Source organism: Lagenorhynchus albirostris, chromosome 5 (assembly GCF_949774975.1).
Source record: "Lagenorhynchus albirostris chromosome 5, mLagAlb1.1, whole genome shotgun sequence".
NCBI classification, from domain to species: domain Eukaryota; kingdom Metazoa; phylum Chordata; class Mammalia; order Artiodactyla; family Delphinidae; genus Lagenorhynchus; species Lagenorhynchus albirostris.
The window spans coordinates 100,105,020-100,133,014 of NC_083099.1; the positions used below are offsets into that span (position 1 = coordinate 100,105,020).

Sequence of the window (27,995 nt, forward strand, 5' to 3'; positions counted from 1 at the left end):
TAAATCCATTTTCTTATCTCCTGACTCCAAACTTATTCTCATTTCATAAGTCAGGCCCTGACATTTCCTAGCTTGGATTGCTGAAAACATATAACTCTCTCTGTTTCCCATCTTGCTCCTTGCTTTACACTTTTAGTTTAAATCAGCCCTAGAGTGATCTTTCAGAAATGCAAATGTGATCATGCCCTTCTCTTGCTTAAAATCCTTCAATGGCTGCCCATTGCTTTTACGATAAAATTCAAAATGGCCCCCACGCCCACTCTCACCATTACAGCCTCCTGTGCTGGACTGCTTTAGGGAAGACGGGCTAGAATAATAGTTTAATCTCAGCTATTTCATGCTTGGCTTCACTTTACTGAGGCTGCCAATTAGTGATTTAGAGGTGAACTCTTCTATGCTCTGCTATGAACTGAGGTCTGTTTCAAGTAGTTCTTGAAGAGCCTTTGGCTTTATTGTCACTAAAACCTGCACTTACTTGAACTTGTGACCTAAAGTTGAACATTTGTATATCCTATTGGCCATCCCCTGAGTCAGGAAAGTAAGCTTTGAAAACGCTTTGGTTATTTGTAAGTCCAATTTGGCCTAAAGAAATCTATTTTCAACTTAACAATATTTTAAATGTTATATGTTCAGACATAGGTGGCAGTGTTTTTTTTTTTTTTCTTCTACTCTCCCTCTTATAATTGCTTTTCAGAGAGAAGTGAGTTGATCTCTCAACGCTACTGACTTTTATAAAATGGTGGATGAGTGCTTTCATTTTCTTGTCTTGTCATCCGTCTTTCTCTGGTTTTAGCAATGGAAGGTAACAACAGCTGGGTGTGATCATATCAGCAGGAGACATCCTTGCTCCTGGCTGATTCACAAATTGCCCCTGTCTTGCTTGCCATTTCAAAGAGAGGAATAGAATATAGAATGGACAAGAAAATTAAAGGGGCTGCACACACACACACGCACGCACACACATAAGATTTTCTTCTTATAAAGGTAAGAAGAAAATCAGTAAGTCAAGAAAGGAATTAGAAATACCATAGACCCACACAGGAAAAAATATTTAAAAAGTGATTCAGAAAGATTAGATATGGACAAAAGGAAAGGGGAACTTGTTTTCTTGTGGAAAAAAATCATTTTTTTAAATGTTAATAAATTGCTTTTTCAGCTGATAAATAAAATATGGTTTATACAGAATATTCTAAAAGGTAGACAACTAGACAGTTATCAAGGCAAACTTTCTCCTCTTTACCTGTTAGTCTTGTCTACAGCCTGAAAGAAATTATGATTGTCAAGGGGAAAAATCAATATTATGCATCTTACACAAGGATGTCCTCTACCAGGGTGTGAAGGGCACTGGGATTGCGGATCAGCTTGTCAAGGAAGCTGACAATGTCAGTAAATTTTGGTCTGTGATTTCTCTCCTTCTGCCAGCAATGGAGCATCAGCTGGTGTAGAGATGCTGGACAGCCCATGGGAGCCGGAAGTCTGTAGCCTTCTTCAATGGACAGAATGACCTAAATGCAAACATACAGAGGTTATTCTCTTACTTTTGGGTACAAGTAATACATATGCTAAGTTATAATTCCTTTTATAGAGGAAGTGGAAGCCAAAACATTGGTAAGCATGAAAACTACTTGTGAGTACATGTGGTCCAGACGAGGATAAATACGAAAGTTGTGAACAAGAATTGCAAGTATCTTCGTAGCATCTGCTGACACCCCTTGAGAGGAAAAATATGTTTTTAAAATTTGTGGTATACATATGGGAGGTTAAATTTCATCCCAATGTCCAGAAATAGTTTTTGTGTGATTTAGCTGGAATGCCTCAAAACCCAATTAGGACATCAGAAATTTAGTCTAAGATTGATGCATTTAATACAAACCACATGTGCCAAATGTTTTAAGTAAAACTGTACTTCTGCAGAAGCACTGAATTCCTGATTCATTTTTTATCCCTTTATAATAATGTCAGTGAGTATTCTTTTTGTAGCCATCCTTCCTTCTTTCTTCTTTACCGTCTAGTTAATTCTTTATTTTATTTATTTGGTTGCACCGGGTCTTAGTTGCAGCAGGCGGGCTCCTTAGTTGTGGCACGTGGGCTCCTTAGTTGTGGTATGTGAACTCTTAGTTGTGACATGCATGTGGGATCTAGTTCCCTGACCAGGGATCGAACCCGGGTCCCCTGCATTGGGAGTACAGAGTCTTAACCACTGTGCCACCAGGGAAGTCCCTGCCTCTTTAACTTTTCTTCACTTACTTCTGTCTTTCCCTTAGTCTGACACTGATGTGATTATGAAGTCCTTTCAGAACTTCTAAGGTCATTTAATCTTTGAAATGCTATCAGTGCCCAGCTTAAGGCCACAGAGCAACAGGACATTCAGCCTGAGTATCTTCTGGGCCAGTACTCTCCAATAGAACTTTCCATGATGACGGAAATGTTCTCTCTGTCCAACATGGTGGCAAGTAGTCACATGTGGTTATTGAGCATTTGAAATGTGGCTAGTAAGACTGAGGAACTGAATTTTTAGTTTTAGTTTAATTAATTGACATTAAATTTTAAATAGCCACATGTGGCAAGTGGCTACTCTATAGGACAGTGTAGCTTTAGGGACAGGATAAGAAGCCAAAGTTAACTTTGGCTGTATAAGATAAGCCATAACTGTATTATTATTATTTTTATTGTACTTAGGAAATCACATATAAGATAAGGTAAGATATTTATCTATTTCTCTGTTTAATATACTACCCACTGGGAATTTCTTAACAATGCAATAAAGTTGACCTGGAACTTATGTAGCTTATTTTTTAATAAAGTGTTCAAAGGTATTCATGTGACTATTCTTACATTGTCTCTGGGAGAAAGACAAAGGAAAGGGTTTATTTACCCCTTCTTTTTTTTTTTTTTAACATTTGTCTGCTTTTATTTTAAGAAGGCAAGGAAGTGTGTAAAGAAGTTTTCAAAATTCTCCAATTGTTAAAATTTAACAAAACAGTTAAAAAGAAAAACTTTGCATAGAGAAGGCACTGAACTGGAACCACATTTTTATAGACTAGGTGGTTCTCTGGGAGGGTTTTTAAAGGATTGTTGCTCAGGATTTGCCTAAAGCAGGGCAGGCTCTCTGAAATCCACAGCCCCCCCTCTCTAAAATGCCACTATTGTGAGGAAAAATGAAAGTCTTTTAAAAGGTGCATCTTATGGTCCTGTGTAGGCATCTTCCCCCTGCCCCTCAAAATGGAGGTGTCTGGTAGGCTAGGACCCAAGCTTTTCCGTTGATATTTCCCCCATTTTTGATGTGGGAAAATTGAGGGACAGACGAATATTTAAAGACAGGCACAATTCAAGCTTACCTCTTCCCTGTGCCAACAACAGAAATACAAAAATGTAAGTGTAAATATTGTTATCAGTGCTCTCTTTATTGTACCACCATCTACACAATTTCATTTTCTATAATAATAAAAAAACCACATCTCCTTTTAATTTCTTTTTTAATTGACACTATTTGACATGACTCTAAAATATCTATAATTTATGCTAGAGGCAGTCTGTAAAAAGAAGCAAAAATATGCCTTCAGGAACCTCTTAACTGCTAAGCTTTAGCTTTTTTCGTAATAGGGAATGTCTCATAATCCCATCTGTGTCTTTGTGACCAAAACACTTTAACCTGTCAGGATACTAGCTTTTTTCTGTTCATTTTATATTCCGTTATTGAATAGGATTTTTTCTTATCTGTTTTCTGACTACTTTTGCTTGAATTTTAAGACATTTTGCAACACATTTTAGTAAAACAGGATGTGTATAAAAATGCTTATAATGCATCAAAACTACTGTGGATAGTTTTGAAAAGTAACTAAGAAAAATAGGATAGAACTCCATTATAGAAAGACTTTAAAATCCCACCCCAGGAGAGCTCTCTAGTCGATTTCACAGTTACCTAATTGTAAGTGCATAGAATAAAATGGATGACAAGTGAAGTTATAGTCTGAGAAAAGAATTAGCTGCCTTTATTGAGCATCATGTGCTAGATGCTTTGCATAGTTTTCTTCATTTACTGCTTAAAATAACTCAGTATGGTAGTTATTATTATACCTATTTTTAAATGAGAAAATTTAGACTCAGAGATGTTAGGAAACTTGCCTAAATTCACACAGCATAGGTGGCAGAGCTGAAATTTGTTTCTTTTAGCTTCCAAACTTTTCCTCTGGCCATTCCCCAGGAATGCTTTTCAGTTCTCATGATAACATCTTCCTCTCCAATTTTATATCAACTGATGTAATTTTAGGAGTGATGATTACCATTTTATCTATTGTTATACATCTGCTAATTGGGCTTCAATGTTTTTACTTGGATCCTAAGCTTTATATTCTGGGTAAATCAAAAACATATTTACGGGCTTCCCTGGTGGCGCAGTGGTTGAGAGTCCGCCTGCCGATGCAAGGGACACGGGTTCGTGCCCCGGTCCGGGAAGGTCCCACATGCCGCGGAGCGGCTTGGCCCATGTGCCATGGACGCTGAGCCTGCTCATCTGGAGCCTGTGCTCCGCAACGGGAGAGGCCACAACAGTGGGAGGCCCGTACACCGTAAAAAAAAAAAAAAAAAAAAAAAAAAAAAAAAAAAAATTTACTTCTTAGTTTGCAAAATGTAATCTCTGGCTGAACAGAGTAATTTCTGTGTGCATCTGAGTCCTGCACACATTTCTATTATTGCATCTGTTACATTGTATTATAATATTTGATCTGCTTCCTCTCAGGCTAAACATACATAAAAGAAGGAATTATGTCCCTATATTTTGTATTCTCATCCCTTAGTATGGTGCCTGATACATTAATAAATGTTATTGACAAAAACAAAAGCTATTAGAAGAAATTTTGGGATTTGTCTTGATAGAGAGTAGACTCTTAGAAAACCTGGAGTCTCAAGCTACCCAAGATGGATTCAAAGCAGAAGCATGACAGCATTTGAAGTACCTCAGAAGGAAATATTAATAAAAAACTGGGGTATCAAGTAGTATTGTTCAAAATGATATAATTTCTCCCTGGTTTGGCTAGACAACAGCCAGGTGAGATTGGGTCTTGCTCTTGTCTAAGACAGAGGGCACTGGACCCAACGTCAGCTTCCTGTAAAGACTGGTGGTTTCTTACTCCTGTCCAGAAGGTTTACTATTTCCCATTGACCCAAACGTCCTTAGCTGCTGGGGAGCTGACTTTTCCAGACAACTCCTGTAAACAGCTGACACTCACATCCAGCCTGCTTGGTGTCAAGCAGGCTGTTTACTCTCTTTTGACAAAGTTACTCTCATGATTGGCCTGTAAGGAGACAGAATGACAAGAAAGTGTGGTCCTTCACCTGGAACCTTTATCCATAATGTGTTCAGCAACGTGTCTGGTCCCAGAATGCCTTTCTGTGGGGAGAGTGGGAGGTTCAGGGACTCATGACATTACTTCTTGCTGACCTCTGGCTTTAAAGCTTCCTCTGTTCTTTAACTTGTGACTTTGTGAAATATGTCCTGAGCCCTGGTTCATGACAGATGTCAAACCTGAAGTTCCCACCTTATAGGAAAATATTAATAACAACAGTAACAACAGTGACAATAATAATAACAGCTAACAATTACTGAAAGCTCTTGGAAACTTCCAGGTGCCATTTCTAAATGATTTACATGCATCAACTCTTTTAATCCTTACAGTAATACTATGAGGTAGGTATTATTGTTATCCTCATTTTACAGACAAGGAATTTAAACACAGAGAGGTTTAATTTGTTGAAGATCACACATGTAAAAATTCTGGTTTTGAAGGTAGCTAGAGAAGAGATTTAAGCAATATGATTCACGAAGATGGTTAAAAGATACAGCATCTTTCTAATGGATTTTTAATTTATTTATCCAAACAGATCTATATTAATCACTTAAAATATACTATTGAGCATACCGTGTATAAGGGATAACATAATGAGTAAGAAATATTTCTGTCTTTAGGAAATGTATAATCTAGCGAAGGTGACGAAGGAGTCTGAATATGGTAAGTGCCACGTAGAACAGGGAGTTATGGAAGCTTTTCAGAGGAGTACCTAACCCAGCCTTGGGGAGGCCTCTCAGAGGAGGTGAACTGAATGTAGAGGGTAGCAGGGTCGACTAGACTAGATGGGTCCAAGAGAGGAGACGTGACCTGATCAGGGAATGAAAGTAGATTTCTGCAGCTAGAATAGAGTCTTCAAAGAGAGGAATGGTGAGATTTGAGGCTCAAAGGTTAAGTAAAAACTATATTTCTTGAGATCATGAATGATTTTACATGCTATAAATACAGACTTTATGCAAAGGGTTTTAGCAAGTAAATGACATTAGATTTATCTTTTGGAAGTTCACTCTGGCTGCAATGTGAAGAGTGCATCGGAGGGCATGGGAAGCCTGAGGGAGGCTTGCAGTGATCCAGGAGAGAGGTCAGATGGTCTTAGTGAAAGCAGTGGACGTGGGGTACAAGAAATAGACTGATCTGACAGGAATGCGGGATTAGGGTGAAATTGGGTATGGAAGTAGAGGGAGAAGAGAAGAATGACTTCTAGGTTTTTGGCTTGGTCAACTAGTAAAGATAGAAGACAAAGGAGGAGAAGCAATTTTGGGGCTGGAGTGACCATGAGTTAAATTTTCTGTGATCTTTCTGGCTTCGGATTCAAGTAACATATAAAACTTTGAGAGCTTATTATATGTCAATTTCTGGGCTAGGTATTTTAACACAGCGTACCTTATTTAGATCTCAAGACACCTATGTGAGTGTGGTTCTACATATTTTGTAGGTAAGAAAACTGAAGCTCAAACTAATGAACAGATTGGGTCAATATCACATAGCTAATAATGCCCTGCAGAATGGACTAATTATCACCGTGGTAGCCTCTGAATCATGATAGTGGTAGAGAAAAATCTGTCCTGAGTCTTGAGCCACATACCTGACTCATTCTCCCAGAATTAGCTCTTGAGCCTCTCTTACACATTTACACACTCCATGCTTTCCCTCTCACCTACTTGCTCATGACTTTTATGCTTGAAGCTCCAGCTCAGCTTTCTCTCCAGATTTCTCCATCTATTGTCTATGGGACATAACACTTCATAAAGTTGTCATATAGGTGCCATGATTGTTTTTGTTCAAAACTAACCCTGTTCCTGCTTTGGCATTAATTAAATTAATTAATTAATCAATTAACTTTATTTTTGGCTGTGTTGGGTCTTCGTTGCTGCGTGCGGGCTTTCTCTAGCTGCGGCAAGCAGGGCCTACTCTTCGTTGTGGTACGCGGGCTTCTCATTGCAGTGGCTTCTCTTGTTGCGGAGCACGGGCTGTATGCATGCTGGCTTCAGTAGTTGCGGTGTGAGAGCTTCAGTAGTTGTGGCACGTGGGCTCAGCAGTTGTGGCTCTTGGGCTCTAGAGCACAGGCTCAGTAGTTGTGGTGCACGGGCTTAGTTGCTCCGCAGCATGTGGGATCTTCCCGGACCAGGGCTCAAACCCGTGTCCCCTGCATTGGCAGGTGGATTCTTAACCACTGTGCCACCAGGAAAGCCCCTGCTTTGGCATTTCTGTCCTCTGAAAAGGGTACCATTCTTCTTCCAGTGATTTACGTCAGAGATCAGGGAGTCATCTGGGCCTTTGCCTTTCCGGGTGCTCAAAATTAACTTAAGACACGTTGATTCCACCACCTTCATATATTTTAAATCTGCTCCAGTTTTAATCCTCTCTTCAAATGATTTATTTTTCATTTTGATCACTGCAACAACCACCTAACTAGTCTTTTTGTTTCTCCTTTTCCTCCCTCAATCATCTCCCGTAGTGCACCCAAAGCAATCCTGCTGATGTGAAACTGTGATCACGTTCCTGAAATTCTGCAATGGCTCACCATGACCCTGGCTCTCAGTCCTCACCTCTGGCTGCATCCTGTTTCCCCTTTGCTTTGGCCACTACAAAACACTTGCAGACTCTCAGCTGGGCAAGCCGAGTTCAAGAGCAGGAACTGTTTCTTTTTTCCATATGTTCCCAGCATCTAAAACAATGCCTTGTCAAGTCAAAGAGTGAGCTCCAATTGTCATATATGTGACCTATGAAAGCTTTATATTAACCTTTATCTTCATTAACATGTCTTTTGTGGGAAGTTTTGTTTTATAGGTATTTCTGATTCCCTAGTCAAGGACTGACAGGGAGCCAGGAGCATATGGGGTGTTTTGTCTAAAAGACTAAATGAGGTTTATTGTTTTAGGATATGAAGGGGTGATAATTAACTAGAGAGAATTTTGTTAGCAGTATGGTTTTATGATAGCTGTAGGCTGTCATCCTTTGGAGAAGAGTTATACAAGGTTATACCTTTCTTTTAAAATGTAAGAAGAAAATTAAAACAAAGTGAAAAAATATGAAAATGACTGCAGTGATAACTTCTATGCAGAGGTAGAAGAAATTAGATTCTGTCAGAAATTACCATCTAAAACCTGGCTGGTTATTCTAAATAGATCATACTGGTTCCTTGTCAATGACACTGCAATTTTTAGCAGCCTAGAATCTACACAAGGCTCAGTTGGGACATGTAGCAGACTGTTCTGCTCTTGCTGAATCTGATGAGTTTTCCAATTGTGTTGACAGTTTCTGAATCAAAGCAGGCAATGTGCACCTTTTATTAAACTAGGCAAACAAGGAGTAGACAGTCAATATGAAGACACTGAGATATCCCTGAACAATACTATTGAACAAAGACTGCTTGGGCTGTGCAGGGAATCACATTATTATAACACTGCTAAACAACTCCTAAAGAGAAGCACATTGAATTTACTTATTTAAAAAGTTATTTTAAAAGAAACTGTCTCAAAATTTTAGCAAGGGTTGAAATGTACACTAGTAAATGGACTGTGAAATGGTTTTACTTCTATCTTCCCTCTAAATATTCATGATGGCTTTGTTGATAAATTCAATTCATCGACCTTAATTTCAGGTTGAAGGGGGATGGTGAAGCAAAGAGTTCCAGTATATCCTTACTTTTTGTGATAATGATTACTTATAGATATTAGGACGTTTAGGTTTATAAAACAGTAATACTGAAAACACTGGTAATGTATTTTCCTGATATGCAATATAATGATTGTGTCTGCATAGGCAAAAGAAAAAAAGAAAGGAAAGAAGTAGGTATAAGTCAATAACATTTATAATATTATACCTATTTTCTTAGTCAATATTTTTCAACATACAGAATTTATAATTCAGTGAAAAACAATCAAAATCCAAATGAAATGCAGTGTACATTAGAAAAAGAGGGGGACAGAGTGATGAAAGAATAAGATACAGAGAGAAAACAATTTTTCCGAAGCTAATTTATAATTTAAATCATAAGGGCATGGAAACCTACGTTTCCTTTCAAACTTTAAGATGAAGAATTTCTTAAACCTTACACTTAAGACAGTTCTCTAACCTCATTTTTTGGAAGTTGATATAGAATGTCAAGGATCTATAAAAATGGAGAGTGCTTGCCCTTAGTAGGTTACCACCTTTCAGATTGTTGAATGAGTGGACAAAATGGGGGAAAATATGAAGTGTAGGATTCATAGGTTAAAAGATTGCTGATGATATGATTTATGGTTTGGAAAATCTTTAGCCCTAACAGTTGAAAGTCACACCTTTTTTTTTTTTTTTGGCCACATCACATGGCTTGTGGGATCTTAGTTTCCCAGCCAGGGATTGAACCCGGGCCCTCAGCAGTGAAAGTGCTGAGTCCTAAACACTGGACCGCCAAGGAATTCCCAAAAGTCACACTTCTTGAGACTGAGATAATTAACACCTTCTAAGCAACTATGCTTCAGTTTTTAAGTAGTGGAAAGAGCATTAGTGAAGGAGTCACCTGAACTGCATCGCTGTCCTAAACAAGCTCTGCTCTTAGGAAAGTCTCTGTCTCCTCATTAAGAAAAGGAAACTAGATTCAGTACTTGTGATTGTACTTTTCAGCTCAAAAAGCTATGTTTCTAGAGTCAGTGAAACTGAAGGCTTAATCTGCAGGACCTCTGGTAACATCTCTTGATCTCCAAGTTCTGTAGCATCCAGATCTAGATTTGGCTTCCTTTGAAAGGACTGTTTCCCACAGGGCTCCTGGTGCAGAAAGACAAAAATCCAGATAGGGACATACTATATCCCAGCAAACTAAGACTAGGAAGATTTGGGGAACCATGATGTTTTTGTTTTGTTTTTTAATTGGAGTAGAGTTGATTTACAATACTGTGTTAGTTTCTGATGTACAACAAAGTGAGTCAGCTATATGTATATATATATATATCCCCTCCCTCTTGGACCTCCTTCCCAACCCCCCATCCCACCCACCTAGGTCACCAAAGAGCATGGAGCTGAGCTTCCTGTGCTATACAGCAGGTTCCCACTAGCTATCTATTTTACACATGGTAGTGTATATATGTCAATCCCAATTACCAATTCATCCCAGCCCCTCTCCTCATTCTCCTATGTCCACATGTCCGTTCTCTATATCTGTGTCTCTATTTCTGCCCTGCAAATAGGTCCATCTGTACCATTTTTCTAGATTCCACATATATGCGTTAATATACGATATTTGTTTTTCTCTTCTGACTTACTTCACTCTGTATGACAGACTCTAGGTCCATCCACATCTCTACAAATGACCCAATTTCATTCCTTTTTATGGCTGAGTAATATTCCATTGTATATGTATACCACATATCTTCTTTATCCATTCATTTGTTGATGGGCATTTAGGTTGTTTCCATGACCTGGCTTTTGTAAATAGTGCTGCAATGAATATTGTGGTGCATGTGTCTTTTTGAATTATGGTTTTCTCAGGGTACATTCTGGGTCATATGGTAGCTTTATTTTTAGTTTTTTAAGGAACCTCCATACTGTTCTCCATAGTGGCTGTATCAATCTATATTCCCACCAATAGTACAAGAGAGTTCCCTTTTCTCCACACCCACTCCAGCATTTATATTGTTTGTAGATTTTTTTTTAACAACTTTATTGGAGTATAATTGCTTTACAATGGTATGTTAGTTTCAGCTTCACAACAAAATGAATCAGTTATATATATACGTATATTCCCATATCTCTTCCCGCTTGCATCTCCCTCCCTCCCACCCTGCCTATCCCACCCCTCCAGGCGGTCACAAAGCACCGAGCTGATCTCTCTGTGCTATGCGGCTGCTTCCCACTAGCTAACTACCTTACTTTTGGTAGTGTATATATGTCTATGCCTCTTTATCGCTTTGTCACCGTTTACTCTTCCCCCTCCCCATAGCCTCAAGTCCATTCTCTAGTAAGTCTGTGTCTTTATTCCTGTTTCACCCCTAGGTTTTTCATGACATTTTTTTTTAAATTCCATATATATGTGTTAGCATACGGTATTTGTCTCTCTCTTTCTGACTTACTTCACTCTGTATGACAGACTCTAGGTCTATCCACCTCATTACAAATAGCTCAATTTTGTTTCTTTTTATGGCTGAGTAATATTCCATTGTATATATGTGCCACATCTTCTTTATCCATTCATCCGATGATGGACACTTAGGTTGTTTCCATCTCTGGGCTATTGTAAATAGAGCTGCAATGAACATTTTGGTACATGACTCTTTTTGAATTATGGTTTTCTCAGGGTATATGCCCAGTAGTGGGATTGCTGGGTCATATGGTAGTTCTATTTGTAGCTTTTTAAGGAACCTCCATACTGTTCTCCACAGTGGCTGTATCAATTTACATTCCCACCAACAGTGTAAGAGGGTTCCCTTTTCTCCACACCCTCTCCAGCATTTATTGTTTCTAGATTTTTTGATGATGGCCATTCTGATTGGTGTGAGATGATATCTCATTGTAGTTTTGATTTGCATTTCTCTAATGATTAGTGATGTTGAGCATTCTTTCACGTGTTTGTTGGCAGTCTGTATATCTTCTTTGGAGAAATGTCTATTTAGGTCTTCTGCCCATTTTTGGATTGGATTGTTTGTTTTTTTGTTATTAAGCTGCATGAGCTGCTTATAAATTTTGGAAATTAATCCTTTGTCAGTTGCTTCATTTGCAAATATTTTCTCCCATTCTGAGGGTTGTCTTTTGGTCTTGTTTATGGTTTCCTTTGCTGTGCAAAAGCTTTGAAGTTTAATTAGGTCCCATTTGTTTATTTTTGTTTTTATTTCCATTTCTCTAGGAGGTGGTTCAAAAAGGATCTTGCTGTGATTTATGTCATAGAGTGTCCTGCATATGTTTTCCTCTAAGAGTTTGATAGTTTCTGGCCTTACATTTAGGTCTTTAATCCATTTTGAGCTTATTTTTGTGTATGGTGTTAGGGAGTGATCTAATCTCATACTTTTACATGTAGCTGTCCAGTTTTCCCAGCACCACTTATTGAAGAGGCTGTCCTTTCTCCACTGTACATTCCTGCCTCCTTTATCAAAGATAAGGTGACCATATGTGCGTGGGTTTATCTCTGGGCCTTCTATCCTGTTCCATTGATCTATATTTCTGTTTTTGTGCCAGTACCATACTGTCTTGATTACTGTAGCTTTGTAGTATAGTCTGAAGTCAGGAAGCCTGATTCCTCAGGCTCCGTTTTTCTTTCTCAAGATTGCTTTGGCTATTTGGGGTCTTTTGTGTTTCCATACAAATTGCGAAATTTTCTGTTCTAGTTCTGTGAAAAATGCCAGTGGTAGTTTGATAGGGATTGCATTGAATCTGTAGATTGCTTTGGGTAGTAGAGTCATTTTCACAATGTTGATTCTTCCAATCCAAGAACATGGTATATCTCTCCATCTATTTGTATCATCTTTAATTTCTTTCATCAGTGTCTTATAATTTTCTGCATACAGGTCTTTTGTCTCCTTAGGTAGGTTTATTCCTAGGTATTTTATTCTTTTTGTTGCAGTGGTAAATGGGAGTGTTTTCTTGATTTCACTTTCAGATTTTTCATCCTTAGTGTATAGGAATGCCAGAGATTTCTGTGCATTAATTTTGTATCCTGCTACTTTAACAAATTCATTGATTAGCTCTAGTAGTTTTCTGGTAGCATCTTTAGGATTCTCTATGTATAGTATCATGCCATCTGCAAAGAGTGACAGCTTTACTTCTTCTTTTCTGATTTGGATTCCTTTTATTTCCTTTTCTTCTCTGATTGCTGTGGCTAAAACTTCCAAAACTATGTTGAATAAGAGTGGTGAGAGTGGGCAACCTTGTCTTGTTCCTGATCTTAGTGGAAATGCTTTCAGTTTTTCACCATTCAGGACAATGTTGGCTGTGGGTATATCATATATGGCCTTTATTATGTTGAGGAAAGTTCCCTCTATGCCTACTTTCTGCAGGGTTTTTATCATAAATGGGTGTTGAATGTTGTCAAAAGCTTTCTCTGCATCTATTGAGATGATCATATGGTTTTTCTCCTTTAATTTGTAAATATGATGTATCACGTTGATTGATTTGCGTATATTGAAGAATCCTTGCATTTCTGGAATAAACCCCACTTGATCATGGTATATGATCCGTTTAATGTGCTGTTGGATTCTCTTTGCTAGTATTTTGTTGAGGATTTTTGCATCTATGTTTATCAGTGATATTGGCCTGTAGTTTTCTTTCTTTGTGACATCCTTGTCTGGTTTTGGTATCAGGGTGATGGTGGCCTCGTAGAATGAGTTTGGGAGTGTTCCTCCCTCTGCTATATTTTGGAAGAGTTTGAGAAGGATAGGTGTTAGCTCTTCCCTAATTGTTTGATAGAATTCGCCTGTGAAGCCATCTGGTCCTGGGCTTTTGCTTGTTGGAAGATTTTTAATCACAGTTTCAATTTCAGTGCTTGTGATTGTTCTGTTCATATTTTCTATTTCTTCCTGATTCAGTTTTGGCAGGTTGTGCCTTTGTAAGAATTTGTCCATTTCTTCCAGGTTGTCCATTTTATTGGCATAGAGTTGCTTGTAGTAATCTCTCATGATCTTTTGTATTTCTGCAGTGTCAGTTGTTACTTCTCCTTTTTCATTTCTAATTCTATTGATTTGAGTCTTCTTCCTTTTTTTCTTGATGAGTCTGGCTAATGGTTTATCAATTTTGTTTATCCTTTCAAAGAACCAGCTTTTAGTTTTATTGATCTTTGCTATCGTTTCCTTTATTTCTTTTTCATTATTTCTGACCTGATCTTTATGATTTCCTTCCTTCTGCTAACTTTGGGGTTTTTTTGTTCTTCTTACTCTAATTGCTTGAGGTGCAAGGTTAGGTTGTTTATTCAAGATGTTTCCTGTTTCTTAAGGTAGGATTGTATTGCTATAAACTTCCCTCTTAGAACTGCTTTTGCTGCATCCCATAGATTTTGAGTCATCGTGTCTCCATTGTCATTTGTTTCTAGGTATTTTTTGATTTCCTCTTTGATTTCTTCAGTGATCACTTCGTTATTAAGTAGTGTATTGTTTAGCCTCCATGTGTTTGTATTTTTACAGATCTTTTCCTGTAATTGATATCTAGTCTCATAGCATTGTGGTCAGAAAAGATACTTGATACAATTTCAATTTTCTTAAATTTACCAAGGCTTGATTCGTGACCCAAGATATGATCTATCCTGGAGAATGTTCCATGAGCACTTGAGAGAAATGTGTATTTTGTTGTTTTCGGATGGAATGTCCTATAAATATTAATTAAGTCCATCTTGTTTAATGTATCATTTAAAGCTTGTGTTTCCTTATTTATTTTCATTTTGGATGATCTGTCCATGGGTGAAAGTGGGGTGTTAAAGTCCCCTACTATGAATGTGTTACTGTCGATTTCCCCTGTTATGGCTGTTAGCATTTGCCTTATGTATTGAGGTGCTCCTATGTTGCGTGCATAAGTATTTACAATTGTTATATCTTCTTGGATCGATCCCTTGATCATTATGTAGTGTCCTTCTTTGTCTCTTCTAATAGTCTTTATTTTAAAGTCTATTTTGTCTGATATGAGAATTGCTACTCCAGCTTTCTTTTGATTTCCATTTGCATGAAATATCTTTTTCCATCCCCTTACTTTCAGTCTGTATGTGTCTCTAGGTCTGAAGTGGGTCTCTTGTAGACAGCAAATATATACGTCTTGCTTTTGTATCCATTCAGCCAAACTGTGTCTTTTGGTGGGAGCATTTAGTCCATTTACATTTAAGGTGATTATCGATATGTATGTTCCCATTCCCATTTTCTTAATTGTTTGGGTTCGTTATTGTAGGTCTTTTCCTTCTTTTGTGTTTCTTGCCTAGAGAAGTTCCTTTAGCAGTTGTTATAGAGCTGGTTTGGTGGTGCTGAACTCTCTCAGCTTTTGCTTGTCTGTAAAGGTTTTAATTTCTCCATCAAATCTGAATGAGATCCTTGCTGGGTAGAGTAATCTTGGGTGCAGGTTTTTCTCCTTCAACACTTTCAATATGTCCTGCCACTCCCTTCTGGCTTGCAGAGTTTCTGCTGAAAGATTAGCTGTTAACCTTATGGGGATTCCCTTGTGTGTTATTTGTTGTTTTTCCATTGCTGCTTTTAATATGCTTTCTTTGTATTTAATTTTTGACAGTTTGATTAATATGTGTCTTGGCGTATTTCTCCTCGGATTTATCCTGTATGGGACTCTCTGTGCTTCCTGGACTTGATTAACTATTTCCTTTCCCATATTAGGGAAGTTTTCAACTATAATCTCTTCAAATATTTTCTCAGTCCCTTTCTTTTTCTCTTCTACTTCTGGAACCCCTGTAATTCGAATGTTGGTGCGTTTAATGTTGTCCCAGAGGTCTCTGAGACTGTCCTCAGTTCTTTTCATTCTTTGTTCTTTATTCTGCTCTGCAGTAGTTATTTCCACTATTTTATCTTCCAGGTCACTTATCCGTTCTTCTGCCTCAGTTATTCTGTTATTGATCCCATGTAGAGTATTTTTCATTTCATTTATTGTGTTGTTCATCATTGTTTGTTTCATCTTTAGTTCTTCTAGGTCCTTGTTAACTGTTTCTTGCATTTTGTCTATTCTATTTCCAAGATTTTGGATCATCATTACTATCATTATTCCGAATTCTTTTTCAGGTAGACTGCCTATTTCCTCTTCATTTGTTAGGTCTGGTGGGTTTTTATCTTGCTCCTTCATCTGCTGTGTGTTTTTCTGTCTTTTCATTTTGCTTATCTTACTGTGTTTGGGGTCTCCTTTTTGCAGGCTGAAGGTTCGTAGTTCCTGTTGTTTTTAGTGTCTGTCCCCAGTGGCTAAGGTTGGTTCAGTGGGTTGTGTAGGCTTCCTGGTGGAGGGTACTAGTGCCTGTGTTCTGGTGGAAGAGGCCGGATCTTGTCTTTCTGGTGGGCAGGTCCACGTCTGGTGGTGTGTTTTGGGGTGTCTGTGGCCTTATGATTTTAGGCAGCCTCTCTGCTAATGGGTAGGGTTGTGTTCCTGTCTTGCTAGTTGTTTGGCATAGGATGTCCAGCACTGTAGCTTGCTGGTCGTTGAATGAAGCTGGGTGCTGGCGTTGAGATGGAGATCTCTGGGAGATTTTCGCCGTTTGATATTATGTGCAGCTGGGAGGCCTCTTGTGGACCAGTATCCTGAAGTTGGCTCTCCCACCTCAGAGGCACAGCACTAACTCCTGGCTGCAGCACCAAGAGCCTTTCATCCACACGGCTCCTTAATTTGGGATGATTCGTTGTTCATTCACGTATTCCACAGATGCGGGGTACATCAAGTTGATTGTGGAGCTTTAATCGGCTGCTTCTGAGCCTGCTGGGAGAGATTTCCGTTTCTCGTCTTTGCTCTCACAGCTCCCAGGGCCTCAGCTTTGGATTTGGCCCCGCCTGTGCGTGTAGGTCGCCGGAGGGCATCTGTTCTTTGCTCATTCAGGGCGGGGTTAAAGGAGCCGCTGATTCGGAGGCTCTGGTTCACTCAGGCAGGGCGTAGGGAGGGTCACGGAGTGCGGGGCGGGCCTGCGGCGGTAGAGGCCAATGTGACGTTGCCAGACTGAGGCGCGCCGTGCGTTCTCCCGGGGGAGTTGTCCGTGGTTCCCGGGACCCTGGCAGTGGCGGGCTGCACAAGCTCCCCGGAAGGGGGGTGTGGATAGTGACCTGTGTTCGCACACAGGCTTCTTGGTGGCGGTAGCAGCGGCCTTAGCGTCTCATGTGTGTCTCTGGGGTCCGCACTTTTAGCTGCGGCTCGCGCCCGTCTCTGGAGCTCCCTTAAGCAGAGCTCTTAATCCCCTCTCCTCGCGCACCAGGAAACAAAGAGGCAAGAAAAAGTCTCTTGCCTCTTCGGCAGGTCCAGACTTTTCCCTGGACTCCCTCCTGGCTAGCCGCGGTGCACTAACGCCCTGCAGGCTGTGTTCACGCCGCCAACCCCAGTCCTCTCCCGGCACTCTGACCGAAGCCGGAGCCTCAGCTCCCAGCCCCGCCCGCCCCGGCGGGCGAGCAGACAAGCCTCTCGGCTGGTGCGTGCCGGTCGGCCCTGATCCTCTGCGCTGGAATCTCTCCGCTTTGCCCTCCGCACCCCTGTTGCTGTGCTCTCCTCCGCGGCTTCGAAGCTCCCCCACTCCACTACCCGCAGTCTCCACCCGCAAAGGGCCTTCCTAGTGTGTGGACACTTTTCCTCCTTCACAGCTCCCTCCCGCTGGTGCAGGACCCATCCCTATCCTTTTGTCTCTGTTTATTTTTTTCTTTTGCCCTAACCAGGGTCGTGGGGGGTTCCTTGCCTTTTGGGAGGTCTGAGGTCTTCTGCCAGCGTTCAGTAGGTGTTCTGTAGGAGTTGTTCCACGCGTAGATGTATTTCTGGTGTATCTGTGGGGAGGAAGGTGATCTCCGCGTCTTACTCTTCCGCCATCTTCCCGGAAGTCTCCCGAGTTTATTTTTGTGTATGACGTTAGGGAGTGTTCTACTTTCATTCTTTTACATGTAGCTGTCCAGTTTTCCAGGCACCATTTATTGAAGAGGCTGTCTTTTCTCCATCGTATATTCTTGCCTCTGTTGTCATAGATTAGGTGACCATAGGTGCGTGGGTTTATCTCTGGGCTTTCTATCCTATTCCATTGATCTATATTTCTGTTTTTGTGCTAGTATCATACTGTCTTGATTACTGTAGCTTTGTAGTATAGTCTGAAGTCAGGGCGCCTGATTCTTCCATCTCCATTTTTCTTTCTTAAAATTGCTTTGGCTATTTGGGGTCTTTTGTGTTTCCATACAAATTGTAAAATTTTTTGTTCTTATGGGGAATCATGTTCACTACTATGCCAGTTCCCCTCAACAAAGTATACTTTTTGGAAATATAAACACACATTTCAAATCTACTTTTATGAAATAATCGTTTCTTTAAGAAGACAATGTTCTTAAAACTCAGGCCCATTTTACCAAGCACTCTCTAGGAAATGAAGAAATGAAGATATTTCTTCATTCATGCATCATTTCCATTTTAGAAAGATAATAGGCAATTTTAATAACATATTTCCTGGGCCCACTAAAAATATTGGAAAGCTATAGAAAAATAGTTTATGAGTACAAAGGAAAAGGGGATTTTAAAATATCCTCTTTGAGACATTTCTCCAAAGAAGAAACACAGATGGCCAATAGGCACAAGAAAGGATGCTCAACATCACTAATCATTAGAGAAATGCAAATCAAAACTGCAGTGAGGTATCACCTCATGCCAGTCAGAATGACCATCATTAAAAAGTCTACAAATAACAAATGCTGGAGAGGGTGTGGAGAAAAGGGAACCCTCTTACAGTGTTGGTGGGAATGTAAGTTGGTGCAGCCACTGTGGAAAGCCGTATGGAGGTTCCTCAGAAAACTAAAAATTGAATTACCATGTGATCCACAATCCCATTCCTGGGCATATATCCAGACAAAAGTATAATTCAAAAAGATACATGCACCCCTATGTTCATAGCAGCACTATTCACAGTAGCCAAGACATAGAAGCAATCTAAATGTCCATTGACAGATGAATGGATAAAGAAGATGTGGTACATATATACAATGGAATACTACTCAGCCACAAAGAAGAACAAAATAATGCCATTTGCAGCAACATGTATGCAATTAGAGATTATTATTCTAAGTAAGTCAGAAAAAGAAAGACAAACACCATATGATATCATTTATATGTGGAATCTAAAAAATGACACAAATGAACCTATCTATGAAACAGAAACAGAATCAGGGACATAGGGAATAGGCTGGTGGTTGCCAAGAGGGAGGGAGCTGGGAGAGGGTTGGATTGGGAGTTTGGGATTAGCAGATGGTATATACAGAATGGATAACAACAAGGTCCTACTGTATAGCACAGGGAACTATATTCAATATCCTGGGATAAATCATAAAGGAAAAGAATGTATATATATGTATAACTGAGTCACTTTGCTGTATAGCAGTAATTAACACAACATTGTAATTCAACTATATTTCAATAGACAATAAATGTTTATAAAAAATATATAGAATCTAGCATCTTACAAGAACTTCCTTTACTGTAACAATCTGGCATTTTCTACATTTTAAAGATGAACATAATAAAAACAAGATATTTGTCCTAATTGGCAAAAAAAAAAAAAAAGCCCTCTTTGTAAATATGCTTTAAAGAGAAAAAAATAATTATAAAAATTATAAGAGCAGTAGACTGTAAATTTCTTCCAACTAGAAATTGAAGGTATAATTAATTTTTTATGAGAATGTTGCTGGTATGTATATATCTTCTAGCTTTGTGGTTATTTAGAAAAAAATATTTCCTTTGAAAATTATACTGTGTTAGTAGCATACTGGTTATTGGTTTCCTCTACTTGAAACCTTACTATTTGAATTACTTACAATGGTGATTGATTGAATCTCATAATATCCCCTATTACTCTTGCCTCTGTAACAGACATGCATCATGTTAGTGTAATTAGTATGTATTTAATTAAAATGTTGCCCTTGCCTGTGTACCAATAGTAGGAATTATTGAAAAACTGAGAAAAAGAAGGTCATTTTGAAAATTGCTTTGGTAGAAACATAATCAAACAAGTGTAAAAATTCCCTCTGTAATATGGAAGGTTGAAATAATGGGAATGGGCCTTTAGCAGTTTACTGTATCTTACACAGATCATTATAAAAGGACCATTACATAATAAAGTAGAGTTTGGAAAACCTAATCAGTGACAAAAATTGGAAATGACTGGACTCTCTAAGTCATAAAATGACACTGCATTTGAGGTAAGTGGATTCTACACATCCACCATTCTTGGCTGAAATACTGACCTATAATTGAGAAAGGTTATACAATTATGAAGACAAATACAAAATATGGTAAAAGGTTATTTTCTTCCTTCTCAAATTTTGAAAAGAGAGATCAATTCAGGTAAGGTCAAAAGGTTATTTCTAACCACATCATCTATATAAAAAAGTATCCTAAAGCTGAACTCTAATTTTTTTCTTCAGGTAAGTTTCAGAAAGCAATCTAAAGCAAAACTCACTATCATATAAAAGCTTTTGAAAAGTAAGGAGAAAAAAACCCCCAAAACACTGAGGCAGTATTATGTTTTCTACTAAACCTCAAATGAGAAGTTCTCTCATAGTGGTTCTCTTTTTGGGAAACTGAACTAGCTGAGTAGCATATACCTAAACGATACCATACCTAGAAGGCATTTGGGCTTCAAATTACTTCAAGGTGAATCCTTCCTTCCCTCCCTCCCTCCCTTCCTCCCTCCCTCCCTCCCTCCCTCCCTCCCTTCCTCCCTCCCTCCCTTCCTTCCTTCCTTCCTCCCTCCCTTCCTTTCTTTTTCATTCATTCTTTCTTTTTTTTCTAAAACAGCAGCATGTCAGGGAAAAAAACAAAACAAACAAAATCCAAGTCTCCAGTCTTGCATTCAGATCATTAGTTTGAGCTAAGTTGCCTCTCATTTATGTGGTGCTAGTTTTTTCCCTACATATTAGCTCTGTGGGGATTTGATTATTTAATGTTGCCTGCTGTTCATGTTTTGCTTGCATTTTCTTTGGTTAAGCACATTACACAGTGTAAGTGTTGTAAGAACTGCAGTGCCCTTGGTGTCCTCTTTGGAGCCAGTGTAGCTCCTAGCATTACAGTGTACTCCTACTATGTAGTAAACAACAATTATTTTGAACTTGGATGAACATAACATAGAACATTATCCTGCAATACCTTAAAAAGAAAGAAAAAAATGCTAGAAAACAGCAAGGAACTATGCACCTTCAATGTGCCTGTGACATGTTTCTGGTAATAGGCTAAATATACTGATGATTAGAATTTTATTTTAAGCTACTGCCTTAAATATTTTTAATAAATATAATAAATATAGTACATTTTATAAATTTTTAACATCAAGACAAAAAAATACTGCAGAAAAGATTTATAGTTCCAAACAACAGTGAGTCAATCCACATTCTTTTGCTGACAGGAAACAATGAAAACACTTCTCTTGTGACACAGTGGCATACATAATTAAAGATGCTTTGATCTCATTACGTAGAGCTTGCGTGGTACGGAGACTCCTTTGAAAATGAGACTTCTATGGTATAGCTCAGAGGGTAAAAGCACGTACTTAGGAGTAAGTAGGGGGCTTCAACTTCAATTCTATCGTTAACCATCTAGTAACCTTGGGTAAGTTGTTTAAACTTTCTAGAAAGCCTCGTATCTACAAATGGGAGTAAAAAGAGTATCTATCTTATAGAATTATTTTGAGGAGTAAATGAGCCAATATCCTAAAATACTTGGCTCATAATAAATTCAGAAATTGCAAGCTATGATTATTACCATTGATTAATTAAATACCTTCTATGTACCAGGTGCTTTATATATATATTATCTTTCACTTTTTCAAATCCTGCAGTTGAGTAATTTGAACCCCATTATAGACAGTATCTCAGAAAGCTGTAACCACTTGCCTAAGATTACATGGCCAGTGAACTGCAGAGCTGAGATTTCAACCCCGATCTTTCTAGCTCTAAAGCAGTGGCTTCTAACTGGGAGTGATTTTTATACCCCATCTCTGACTGGGCAATGTTTGGGGGCAGTTTCGGTTGTCATGACTGGGAGGGTGCTACTCGCACCTAGTGGGTAGAGGCCGGGATTGGTGTGAAAGATGCACAGGACAGCACCCCTGCCCGCACACCACAACAAAGGATTATTTGGCCCAACGATAGTTCTGAGGTTGTGAAACCCTGCTCTAAAGCTCTCATGATCTTTCCACTACACCTGCTGCTGCACTAGAATATAATGATGCACAGTGTTAATATTTTGGTGCCATTTGATACTGCAATAAATAAAACTGCTCTTGAAAACAATGCACAGAAAAGAATACTATAGTATAGCTCTGGCAGCACAACTGCTTTCCTTTGGGGACTTCCTTCCTCACTCCATGTGATTATGGGGAAATTGCCAATCACAGTGCTCCACCCACCTCCGAATGCACATGCTGGTACCTAAACCTTGCTGGGCCGATCATAGTGTCCATTCCCTGGCATGGTTTTGGTTCAGAGTTGGGTAGAACCCTAACACAGCCAACCAGTCTTCTCTGGGATTGGTGTATGAATTTTCACAGAGAGAAGGTTTCATTCTGCTGAGGTGGCTAAGCTGGAATGCTGAACCCTGGAGCATAAAGAAGAATAAAGCAAAGAAGAAGACCTTTGCAACAGGAGAAAATGAGGTCAATGGACCTAGTGCTTGGGAAGCACTAAAAATCCTGCCGATCCCCAAGATATAGCACTGCTCAACTCCTTCTTAGTCTCATGAATGAAAAAAATTATTTTTACTTAAGTGAGTTCACATTGAGTTTCTGTCATTGAGAATCAAAAGTACTTTGAATAATAGAGTATGCATGCTTTTTTGGCATATGCTAAAAAGTAGCGATGTTGCATTCACACAATGTCATTTATATTAAAAAGGAAAAGAAGGCCTGAGGTCTACCCTTGAGGAGTGTACATTCTACTTGGGGGCAGGGGCAAGACTTAGAAATGCCAGAACTTCATCTCCTCACGTACATACACAGAGGGCTCCTTGGCAGCGGGGGCTGGATTTTCTAGTTCTCCATCCCCATCCACACGCCCAGTGACTGGCATGTGTTCAAATAGTAATGGCTGAAAGGCTAAGCAGATGGCACCTACTGTTATGTTTGGTATGTCTTTTATGGACTAGTCATGGGTACTCCGTGTTTTCTCATTTCCTTATGTACAGTCCTAATGTACATTACCACTGACCTTTGGGAAAATCATTATATTATTCACGAAAATAGATTATGCAAACTCAGAACTGTTCATTGCAATGAAATATGCCACAGTCTGCAGAATGGAGGGACTATTTCATGAAAACTATCTGAAATTTCCTAAACTCATTTAAAATCCTAAAGCATGTTAACATTCCATATTTAACTAAGCCCATAAATTAAACTCACCAAAATGTAATAAAAATATAAAATATTAAAACAGAGCATAGTTGAATTTTTACTGTCTAAAAATGACTTTCCTTATTTAAAATACACCTTGGTTGCATGAAGTCAAACACGAGACTGAACTTTGATCAAACATGAGAAATGCAGGACAAACAGGAAATAACTCATATTTGGAGAGAGCAGCTTGGAAAGTTTTGATTAAGCTATTTCTGCTTCTAAACAGAAATTCCGGTTTCAGGATCTGTCACAGATACGCTGACTTCCAATATGTTAAGCTAAACAGAATTTCAACTCTACTGCAGCAGCAAAAAATATTCACAAGATACATAAAAGATTTTAGCTCTTAGGACTTTCCTCTCCTCTTGTATTGATCTGAGGACCTAGAGGGTTTGGCTTTTTATTTATTTTCCCCAGAACTTTTTGTTCTCCTCTTTTCAGATTCTTGCTTGCATATTCTTTGGTAGCCACTCAAAGACCATGAAAATAACCAGCTTAGTCCTTACCTGGTCCTTGAAGAACAACCAAGCTCTGGGCGGAGGAAGCATTCAGCCTTGTGCTGTGGGCAATGGCAACCCTGAATGAATGAGGATGGGCTTAATGTCCAGGGGTCTATTCCTGGCTGCAGCAACTTCTTCTGATTCCAGATAGTCTTTGTGGCCAAATGAGGTTTAATAGACAGAATGGCTCTGTAAATGGTCATCTTGGACACAGATCATCAACACACATGGCCAGAATGGCTGGGTGAACTGTTGGGCACGATCCATGAAGGGAGGAGTTGACAACAGGGTTTGGACTACTCTAGGCAACAGTTAAGAACAATTTACATGGGGGTCTGTGTTGGAAACTACACATTTGGGCTTTTTCTTTCAGAGGCTGCTCTCCTAGAAAATCTGTCTTGCAGTCTGGTATCTTCACCTGTACATGCTCTGCTCTGTGGAAGTCCTATCAGATTTCTTGTACCTCCACAGAGATTCCTAAACTTGAGAAAAGAACAATCTGAATCATTCCTTTGCTGAGACAAGTATGATAAAACTATTTCTCCAGAGATTATAAAACCATAGCATGTTACTGTTAAAAGGGATATTAAAAATCACTTAACCTAGTCCTTTCATTGTATTTATTGGTCATGAAACTGAGGCACTTTCATTGTTGAATTATAGTCTACATAACCATGGCCGTGGTTACCAAATTGGTGGTACAATGTACCCCAGGTGGCAAGATGATAATCCAGGAGGCAGGAAAAATAATAGAACTTCTCTTTATGTTTATTTGTCTCATCCTATTGTAAGAAAGACTATTTATGCATGTCTAATAAGAATGACTATGACTTTTATGGCCATAATGAAATGACTGTTACAAATGTATTTGGCAATATATATAATATATTTAAAATCAACCCCCTAGCATTTCTTATCCTCCTTTCTTGCTTTTTTCCCCCAAAGCAGTGATTATCAGGTTACATATTATATATTTTACTGATTTACTTAAAGTCTGTTTCCCTCTTGCTAGAATATAAACTCAATGAGGGCAAGAAATCACTGGCCCATAGACTGTGAACTAAACCACCATGAAAGAGGTAGTTCTCCCCTCTTCTCCTTGCCCATAACATCTTCTAAAAGGTTATTAGAATTGTCTTCTAATATCACTGTCAAATCACTTACTATGTGGTTCTAGGGAAATCATGTCACTTCTCTAAGCCTCAGTTTCATAACCAAGTTCAACTCGGGTTGGACTAGATAATCTTTATGGTCCCTTCCAGGTGTAACACTTGTTTTCTGTTGTATCTCCGCTTCCTGAAACAGAGAAGGCACCCAGTGAATATTTTTTAATGAAAAATGAATATATTAGTAGGTAGTACTTGTATACAATGTGCAAATAAGTATACATGTGTCAGTTGTGAATGCTCAAGAACTTTTTACTGGCAAGGATGTATTATTAGTAAAGTTTGGAGTCCTCTGAGTTAGGCAATTTTTTATTTTACGTCTGTCAGGAAACAGGTTAAGACAAGGATTAATGGAGTACCAGTTAAGGAGGGTACTTGACCCGAGGGCTCTTCTGTGCAGTGAAGACTTTAACTCATCTGGAGGAGGACTTTTTATTCTAGAGATTTGCTTCAATGGCCTATTTTAGTCAGGTCAAATTAGGACAGGCAGGCAAGCATTATCTTGGGTTAAGAGTGGAGCAGGAACTATGGTGACTGAATCCAGGGCTTCTATTACCTTGGATAACTGGTGAAAGAAAGATGAGTTCTTCAGGGAGAGAAGAGACGAATTTCTGCTTCTGGGATTCAATTTTAAGAAGAGCTGGAGAGGTGGTCACAAGTTGCCCCAAACAAGGCCCAGAGACAGGGAAGAGCAACGAGCTCCTGCAAATAAAATTCCCTGAAAGACAGTAAACTCTAGGCAAATGGTCTGGATCCAAAAAGTCTAAGTGTTGGGAGTGGAGGAAAGGCTGCTGATTATGGCATACTCTGTACTTAAGGGCAAATGTTCTGCAGGACCGAGCCACCTGGCTTTGTGTTTTGATGATGTGCTTTAAAGAGCAAAATTGAGCAGTGTTTTATGACCTTGAACCTGCTGCCATGTAGGTTTCTGGACCTGGTATTCTCTGCAGAGTCAGTAGGCACCCACAGGACTGAGCAGGACTCAGCTTCTAAAGTAACACTCCAAGGCAGGGAGAAACAATAGCCATGGTGAGCTAATCAAAACCCAGTCTTCTCTGTGTCTGGCATTCAAAAGGGATAGACCTTCTCTGTCACTGAACAAACCCTTAAGATACTTGGATAACTTGAGGCGGGGGTAAAGTAATGAGTGTGAGGTGTGGAGGGGAGGCTGAAGCAATTGAATGGAAAACAGAGAAGAGATGTGACAGGAGTTGACCGTGTTTAGGGATTTTTCTATAGCCATATAGTCTTTGTTTCCCCTTATGAACATTCAGAATCCCAGTAGAGCTGACTTCCCATTGCCATTGTCTCAGAAACCATTCGATACTTGGAGGAAGCAAACGAGTAGACAAAGTCTCAATTCTGGGATGAGGGAGTGGGATATTAAAATATATTTGCAGCTTTGATAGCACGTTTACTTGCATTGTCAGGATCCTAGCATATTTTGACTACCGTCTCTACTACCTTGGACAGTCCATAGAGGTCAAATGTGTGTTAACTATCCTGTTCTATAGTATTATTAGCCACCAAGGTAGTTTTTACAGATAAAACGGAAACAAAACAGATTGCAAAGAGGGCCATGTATCTCAAAAGAACCATACGACATGACTCATATTGATAATACATTGCCTGAAAGCATTCAATCTTTTTCTACTAAGGGATATCTAGTCTAAATTAGTTTGCCCTTTACAGTGGTACATTAAATTGCTCTAAGGAAGAAATGAAAAGTAAACATTATTCACTGTTTTTTGTTTTAGGCCAAGGCTATTGCATAAGCACAGTCACACTACCTTAGAGTGATATATGTGGAAGTATCAGATGTAAGACACAGATCAGGTACTTACATGACAAAGTCCATCAGCTGGCCCTTATGACACCAAATACAGCTCAGAGTGAAAGGCTGCCATAGACCCTGACAACTCTCAGGAAGATAAGGGCTAATTTGAGTGAGGGCAAAAGGCATATTTCCCCATCAATGCTAATATGTCTGCATTCATAAAACGGCAGTTTAACTATGGGTGGCACTTACATCTTGGTTAGACATTTCCCAGTAAGGTCTCTCTCCATAGGACATGACCTCCCACATGACAATGCCATAGCTCCATGCATCACTTGCCGAGGAGAATTTTCTGTAGGCAATAGCTTCTGGGGCTGTCCACCTTATGGGTATTTTCCCACCCTGGAAAACAAATTGGAGACTTTTTCAGCTGGGTCACAAGTGTATTAAAGATTGAAGTGGCATTGCAATCAAATATATTTTATTAGAAAGACCTAAACACTGCACTGGCATTTTAAATAAAAATAAAAAGAAACCAGAATAATGTTAAAATGTCAGAAATATATTTTCTATAATAGTTATTCAGTGAAAACAGCTTTAATGGGAAAGAAGTCACACTTCAGAAATATTTTATTTCATTCATTAGAGAAATTTATTTTCACTTTAGAATCACACAATTAAATTCACTATCATGCCATTTGAAGAATGTTCCAGATTATAGGATATTAAAGCTAAATATCATTCAACATTCATTAAACATTGTATTGCATGTATAAATAATAATGATAATAAGTTCTAACTTAATTGAAGTCAAATGGTTAAATACAGAATTGAGACTTTTCTCTAAACAATTTAACGTTTATCAGAACTTTATTTCCTTTCCCTTTCGCTCTTTTTCATCTGCTACGATTACGTTTCTTTGAAATTTAAAAATCCTTGAACATTATACAAAAGCCCCTGAAAAAGATATCTTCCTTAGAACTCTTTAGTCTATATTCTTGTTCTATGGTCAAGTTAACATTTGAACATATTAAAGAGACTAAATTGCATGAATTTAGTCTATACTGTTCAGGTACTAAAGTCTGCTATTGCATTATACTTATTTTTTATCAACACATTACATTTTATCTCTCAAAACACTCTATAAGTCCCTTCTTACTGTAATGACAAGAATAAAACTATTTACGCATTTGATTTACAATTTTTGAAATCTGCAGC

The 27,995-nt window shown here is 38.8% G+C and overlaps 1 protein-coding gene across 2 annotated transcripts in view; it reads right to left on the reverse strand.

Annotated features, from left to right (window-relative positions):
* EPHA6 (EPH receptor A6) overlaps nucleotides 1–27,995 on the reverse strand; it is an 874,905-nt gene that overhangs the window by 12,365 nt on the left and 834,545 nt on the right. For both annotated transcript variants that reach the window (XM_060149381.1, XM_060149380.1), the window contains 2 exons: nucleotides 27,030–27,179; nucleotides 1,312–1,505 (listed from right to left, as the gene is read on the reverse strand). In XM_060149381.1, the coding sequence (XP_060005364.1) occupies nucleotides 1,312–1,505; nucleotides 27,030–27,179 (344 nt within the window). The remainder of the gene's footprint in view (nucleotides 1–1,311; nucleotides 1,506–27,029; nucleotides 27,180–27,995) is intronic.